Raw genomic sequence first — 7,767 nt, forward strand, 5'->3', positions numbered from 1 at the left:
CGCTCCGAGGGAAAAAAGGCCCACCGTCAGCAGCCTGGCGGGGATTATCGACACCTTCGGTAACACGAAACCTGACGGTATACGGCCAAAAAAGACGTTTCATCTATCCCTTTAGCATTCCTAGCGCTCACCCAGACCTTACACCCTTTAGCTGTGTAGACATAGCACAACACCACCCTGGGGTCCTTTAATCCGTTCTGTGCGGGAACCCCTTTTGGTGTTTTAAAGCATTGTGTTATGCTATCGAAAAATAGCAGATCTACAAGCTCGTAGCGCGGCACCGAGTGCCGCGCTACGAGCTTGTAGGTCTGCTATTTTTGAAAAATCGTGAAAATGTGGCGCAAATCTTTGAACGTATTCTTTCAGAGCGAACGTTTTTAACTCAAATCTTTGCTTCTTTGGGTCCCTGGAACAGCATATTTTCAGATGGGGGTCGGCGGCCGAATACATATATTTTTGGGGGTCCTTGACATGAAAATGTTTGAGAACCACTGACAGAAACATGAGGTTTTTCAGAAAACTGTCAGGATTTAGAAGACATTTTGTAGAATCGTAGGTCTAAACGGGTTAACGGTATTTGTAAGCCTTTGAAAATATACTCCTGGCGGACTGAACAAACTATGGCTGGCAACAGATTTGCGGTTTGAACTCAGGAAAAAAAGCGCACACTTTGGTCCACCTCGCGGTGCCAAGAAGTGACTGGAATGTCTAATGATTATTTGACACTTAAGACTTAACCTTACAACTTAAGCTCGTGTGGCTTAGTTAAAAAACCCTGCGAGCGCTCTCAGACGCGATCGGGTTACTAATCCTATTAGGTCTGATTTTCAGTATAGTTTAGTGAAACACGGTGAACTGCACAAAGCTCAAACACAAATCTTTGTATAATAATTATCATAACCCGACCCATTGCATGGCCAAGTACTCTTGCATGGCCTGCCATGGTAATCGGAGAACTGAAACAACGTTGCAAAAGAATGTGGCAACGCAGCAGGAACTACAAAGTTCGCCGAGCAAGAACGTTTGATAAACCTGTGATAAAAGCAGCTATAGGGCACAATTTGCAAACACTTAAGACTTAACCTCACAACTTAACCCATTTAGACCTGAGGTCGCTTCTACCAAATGTGTTTCTAAATCATGACAGTTTTCTGAAAAACCCTATGTTTCTATACCAGTGGTTCTCAAACTATTTCATGTCAAGGACCCCCAGAATTATCTGTATTTGGCTGTGGACCCTCATCTGAAAATATGTTGTTGTTTCAGACCCCCCCCCCCAGTAGCTAATATTTGAGTTAAAAAAAAAACCATGACAGTCAAAGTGGGACATGTGGCCGCGGCCATTTTGAAGATGCGTGCGCATCCACTTGCATGTGCTGCTTTCAATGGCCTGTATCTCCAAATCGGCACAATTAATTTTGTTTCTGGTGAAAACAAGGTTTTTCAACGTTCCGACAGCAGGCGCTGTGATACTCGCGGTCGGATTTTTTCACCACCGACCGAGAGAACAACAACCGGTGAAGACACCACACACACAGCCTTTTGTCATTGTAACATCCGATTATGGATGTTACAATGACCCCCCCTCCCTGGCGGGAAAACACACACCAAAAAGGGGTTCTTCCTGAGAGTGTTTTTTTAAGCAGCATGCATGCTTAGCTTACCGTTGAGCCACTTGGAGTTGTACTGGGCGGTGCGGAGTGGCGGCATGCCTCCCAGGCTGCGGTAGATGACGGGGTCTCGGCCCGAGAAGTCGATGACGGTGGCGGCGTACAGCTCGCCGCTCTCCGTCACCACGGCCGTGGAGTTGTGGCGCGGGTCGTACGGGCAGCGCGCCACGCCGTTCACGCGCTCCAGCACGCTGCTCATGTTGCCCACCTGCAGGGATTAAATGGACGTACATATATTAGGGCATTCACTTCTAGTGATTTTTACTAGTCGACTAGTTGTTCAACTACCTATTATTTTTCTTAAAGGTATATTCAGTGATTTCACTTCATTCAAATACCACTTATTTTTTCTTTTCTTTTTTAGATAATCCTCCCTACTATAGAGTGTGCTGACCATATAAGGAGTTCCTCCCTGTCCCCAGTGAGCCCCTGGGGTCAAAAAACCCTAGTTTCAGTTTTGGTGGCGGGTGGCAAAGCCTTCATCCAATCAGGATGAGAGGGGCCTTCCTCCGATCATGATCGAGTGGGGGCGGGCCTTGGTGCACATGCTGTTGGCCTGTTGCACTTCCCCCCACTGTAGAGCGTGTGCATGTGCACATTTTGTTACCGGGGCGGACTGGGTGGTTTTCCAAATCACCCAAATCACTGAATATTTGTACATTTAAAAACTGTGTAGATTGGTGACTAAAATCTAGCATTCTAGCTGATCTTGAGACCTAAAAAAACGTGAGAAAAAAATATATATCAACTAGTCAACTAGTAGTCAACTAGTAGTAACAAGGTTGACTAGTGGATTTACTAGTCGACTAGTTGAATAGTCGACTAGTTGCTTAAACCCCTAATATATATGGGCACACAGCAGGTCAGAAGCTAAGATTTGAGTTAAAAACGTTAACGCTCTGAAAGAATATATATTCAATGATTTGCGCCACATTTTCAAGATAAAAAAAAAATAGCAGATCTACAAGCTCGTAGCGCGGCACTCAAGCTTGTAGATCTGCTATTTTTCCAACAGCTAAAGTATAGAGGCGGATAGAACTTGCAGTCACGTTTTTGGGTTTTTTGTTTTCAAGTCATTTAATCAAGATTTATTTCACTGTGGTTTTAGCTGGCAGCGCTAACAACACAATTCAATCCCCCTCTACTCCCCCCCCTTGGGGAGTGATAAGGTAATGTTTTATCTCTTGGGGTAGAGCTAAGACAGGCAGACAGACAGGCAGGCAGGCAGACAGACAGACAGATCCCTCCTCCTTACCTCGCGGGTGATACAGAGCGGCTGGAAAGCGTTGGTACCACAGGTCATGACCTCGGTCTTGTTGACCAGCAGCACTCTGATGTAGTTCTGACATTCCACCTACAGGGGGGGGGTAGAGAGGAGAGTGTTATTGATGAGTAAATGAAAAGCACAGAACCGTGGTAGAGAAGTGGCCCTGGCAGGAGATACAACACCTCTTTGCCAATGTACACAGATCCCACAAACACTGAGAGACATGGCAAATAGAACTGCCCAGCTGGCCCAGAAAATGGGTTCTGGCCTAAACTCTACACTCCACACGAGACATAATATACTCCTTCCTTCCATATGGCGAAGAAGGGGTGGTCTGGGGGGTCCTAAATGTAGAGTGGATTTATGCAGCAAGAAGGGTATACTTGCCTACTACACATGCTCAATAATGATGATGGCACTGTCAGAGAAATGGCCAGGGCATCGCTCCTATACTGGACCTGCGCAGGAGGAAGGTCCCCGTGGCAGCCGCAGACCAGAATAACTTTCTGGGCTTTAGAGGAAAGACTCTGGGAAACTGGACTCACAAGCCAAGGGCTTCGGGGTCTCTGTGGTCTGATTGGCCTGATCTCAACGACCTCTGCCATCGGACAGGAGTCCAGTTACAATGTGCAAAACGAAAACGTGCCCATCTCTGATGGATTAATTACATGCAGTGTGGTAGTGGAGGCTACTCTCAGCCACCAGGCAGGGGACACTATAGGCCACAGGAAGAAACAGCTAGAAGGAGTGCCTGGGCCGTGGCTCAGTGGTCCAGGCACCTTGGCTTGGTAATCCAGTCTGGCAGTTTGTCCCGCAGGTTTGACTCCCGATCCCAACGGCCCTCACTGCATGTCTGTCACCCCCATCTCTCTCCCCCATTTCCTGTCAGCCTACTGTCTATCCCTCTATAAAGATTGTCTGTCCTGATGAAGGTCGAATAGACGTTGAAATAAAGAGCAACATTTTTGGCAAGTTTTCTGACAGTGTGCGGGACCCTTCTTTGTTTTTCAAAGATAACCTTTTTCAGTATGCTTTATTGCCCTACGCACCTGTCACTAGCCTTGAGGTGTGCATCGGCCTTTTGTTAAAAAGTATCCCTCTATGAAAAAATATAAAATAAAAAAACACAAAAACAGAACAGCCCGCAAGGTCTGAGGAAGGGCCTGATCGGCCCGAAATGTTACCACCAACCAAATGGACCTTTATGGGTCTGTAACTCTGAGAGTGTATAAATGGAACCAACCATTTGGTTCCATTTGTACACTCTCAGAGTATAACGGGTGCATTTGGTTCCATTTGTACACTCCCAGAGTTAAATTGACATTGATTTTACAATATAAATTGGGGGTCCCAGGGATAGAAATACCATTAAATGGGGGTCTGTAGACTAACATGCATGTCAAACTGGGGGTCCTTGAAATTAAACAGGGTTGAGAATCACTGCTAGAGCCATGAAAATCTTCTCTTATGGAGGGGTCCCTGGCATATCTTTTCAAATGGGGGTCTGTGGGCTAATAGAGGGTATGCGCATGCATAAAGTGAATGGCACATCGAGTGGCAAATCGAGTGGCAAAGTGAGTGACAAAGTTAATTTAATGTTGTTTAAAGTCATTTAATGCAATCAAAAAGGACTTTTTTCTGTTTGGATGTACGGTCTGTCAAGGCCAGAAAGTAGTTTTTGGACACTCAGTAGGCATTCCCGCATAACTTCCAGGTATGATGATGATGTCACACGCATACCCTCTATTAGTGTCAATTTGGGGGTCCTTGACGTGACAAAGTTTGGTAACCACTGTATTAGGGCAGGGGTTCTCAACCCGTGGGTCGCGACCCCTCGGGGGGTCGCCAAATTATTTTAGGGGGTCCCCAAATTATTAAAAAAAAATATATATATATTTTTAAATTTTATTTTCACTTTTTTTCAAAAATAGCAGACCTACAAGCTCGTAGCGCGCCACTCGGTGGCGCGCTATGAGCTTGTAGATCTGCTATTTTTCAATAGCTAAATTATAACAATGCTTAAAACACCAAAAGGGGTTCCCGCCCAAAATGGTTTAAGGTTATTGTAGCAGTCAATTTATATTGGGGGTCGGGAGGGGGCGGGGCGGGGGTCCCGAGACATTGCCAAAGCATTTCCGGGGGTCCCCGGCCAAAAACGTTGAGAACCCCGGTATTAGGGTATATAGATGTTCGTTCCTTTTGGCTGTTTTTGAGCCTCCTCTGCCAACTAGACACCGCAAGGACCTACTGTACCGCTACCGGTTTCATTTTGTTGTCTTAATTGTTTGTATGATTCTTTTATTTACCATTCTCAGGCATTCCTTTGTGCTTAAACTGAAGAAAAAAGAGCAATACAACTTTGAATCACAACAAAGACATTCAAAGACAGCCACTTTGGTATCTCGATGAACACAGTCGTATTTTCTCTTGATATATTCCATTTGGTAACGACTTCGGCGTTCAGCTTTTGTTTAGCGACTTTATTAAGGGTAGATAATGCTACTTTGAATTCTGGGGGAGAATTGAGGTCGTCATGGCCACGCAGGTTTCACAGAGAAGTGATTGCCTGCGTTTTCCCCCGCATAGTTTGGGCTTTCTCTCTGTGGGCTGCCTTTGAAGATAAAAATGACATGGCAATCAATTCTCAACAAAGAAAATAAAGAAAAAGCCTAACTGATCACGGCGTCCGTTCGTTATCAGCCTCTTTTTTTGAGTAGCGCTCGTCTTGACCGGCTTACTAAACAGGCCCTGTGAGCCTGGGCCTGCGTGCGTGCTGCGTATAGTTTGTTTGTCAGGCAGTGTGCTTTTTGACATCTTTCCCAACTTGCTAAGAAAAATCACACCTGTGTGAACTGTGGCTGTGGCTCAGGAGGTAGAGCAGGTCGTCCAATGATCCCTGGGTCGGCGGTTCGAATCCCGGCTCCTCCTCCTGTCCACATGTCTAAGTGTCCTTGAGGCAAGACACTGAACCCTACATTGCCTCCAATGAGTCGGTCGGTGTGAATGTGGGAAGTGAGGACGCTGGCGTCGACTGTTCGCCGCTTCAACTCCCAATGTATGAAATGAATGAACCATTGTAAAGCGCTTTGAGCACTTGGAAAAGCGCTATAAAAATGAATGTATTGTTATAGTTACTGTACTGTGCTCTGTACTGTATTGTAGTGTACTGTGCAGGGGTCCCCCGGAACATCCAGACCCCCAGGAACGCGCCCAGGGTGCCGGCCCGGTTCGTGCGAGCCGAAGCGGTCGAGAAATGACAGAGTTACCGTGTGGGGGAACGCGCCCTGCAGGGCTCGTACTGTAGTGTACTCTGTGCTGTACTCTACTGGCCACTTTAGGTGTTGCAGCTGTCCATGCTCAGACATACATACATACCATACATAGGGACACACATAGCTATGTATTGGAGTGGAGGCAACGCTCAAAAACGACTTTTGATTGAAAGGGCTGAGGCAGTCTCTCTCTCTACCTACGGGGGCTCTCACCCCCCGCAGCCTCCCAATCAGCCAGTCCCATGATAAGCCAATAGACGGGCACAACAAGCGTCGAAATTGGTGAGCGGGAAGTTACCTCTGTCTTTCCTTTGCTCTGACAGGACCTCCTGGTGTCTTCGTCCGGGGCCCATTCCGTCGCCTAGGGGAAACACAAGACAACAACAACAACAAAGTTGAGTGAGAGAGAAGAAGGTGAAGAGAAACCTTCCCGAACCGCGGCCAACTGGGGGGCCAGCAGTCAGTCGCTTATACCGAGCAGTTACGCAACATGTTGACTGTTGCTAATATCGTAGGCACGCCACGACGGACACAAAGGGGACGCATGAAAGGACGCTGCTGGCCTCATTGTGGTTTGTTTATCGTGTAAACATGGAGACCGGCGTGCCAGCCAAGAGGCTTTTGGAAGGGGTGCGGTGGGTTGAGGGTGGACAGCGACTCGGCGAGGGGAGGGTGAGCTAACCAACCGACTATAAACAGAGGTTGGTGTTAGCATGCTGATGGCTTTCTCTCTATCTTCCCTTTCCCCCTCTCTCTCTCTCTCTCTCTCTCTGACCTCTCCATCCCTCAGCTCTCCTCCGCACACTTACCAACCTTTGACTTGACTACAATTTACAATTTTACAATTTAGGCATTTAGCAGCACAACAGCATGGGAATACATCACATATATAAAATGCATTTATCATGAAACATGCGTAAGCTAAGAACGTAACTAGAACATATCTATATAATGACACTATACATGTAAACTATACATATATACTATACTATGCTATTATGTACTATGATGTGCTATGACTACATACATTGCAATTATTGTGCTGTCTACATGACATGCTATAAGTCTGTTTCAAATGCTATCTATAAGTGCTATGGGCCATGATGGAGTCTGAAAAGGTGGGTCTTCAGACTACGGCGGAAGATTGGGAGTGATGCTGCAGTTCTGATTGCAACGGGGAGTGCATTCCACAGTGACTACTGACTCATGCATGGCCAGACTAATACCACTGTGTATGAATAGATATTAGTCTGGAATCTCTGTGTGGAACCTGCATTTCCAAGGAGCGGATGAACAAAAAACAAAAAGCTTCTGGTGATAAAACCCGTCCCATATTTGCATACTGGCTGGGCCCCGATTGGTCCCTCACTACTTCGGAGGGAGTGTAGATCCAATCACAACCGAGCGGTGCCACACCAAATCTGCTGATTGCTAAACAAAAAATCACACCCGTGTGAACTGAGTGGTGCAAGGTCTTATATAGCCTGATCAGCTGTGGTCTGACGTAATGTCAGTGACCATAGTAGCCATGCTCATTCTTTTGGGCCCCACGTACAGG

General features: G+C 46.5%; 1 protein-coding gene across 1 annotated transcript; it reads right to left on the reverse strand.

Annotated features, from left to right (window-relative positions):
- Nucleotides 1-1,664: 1,664 nt before the first annotated feature.
- Nucleotides 1,665-6,701, reverse strand: LOC306919081 (semaphorin-5B-like; the record flags this gene model as incomplete). The annotated part of the gene is made up of 4 exons (XM_079531916.1): nt 1,665-1,878; nt 2,926-3,024; nt 6,508-6,570; nt 6,684-6,701. Coding segments are annotated over 4 exons (394 nt in total), but the record flags the coding sequence as incomplete, so codon positions are not given.
- Between the last annotated feature and the right edge of the window lie 1,066 nt (nt 6,702-7,767).

The sequence above is a fragment of the Electrona antarctica genome, assembly GCF_951216825.1.
Source record: "Electrona antarctica genome assembly, contig: scaffold_1209, whole genome shotgun sequence".
In the NCBI taxonomy this organism is placed as follows: domain Eukaryota; kingdom Metazoa; phylum Chordata; class Actinopteri; order Myctophiformes; family Myctophidae; genus Electrona; species Electrona antarctica.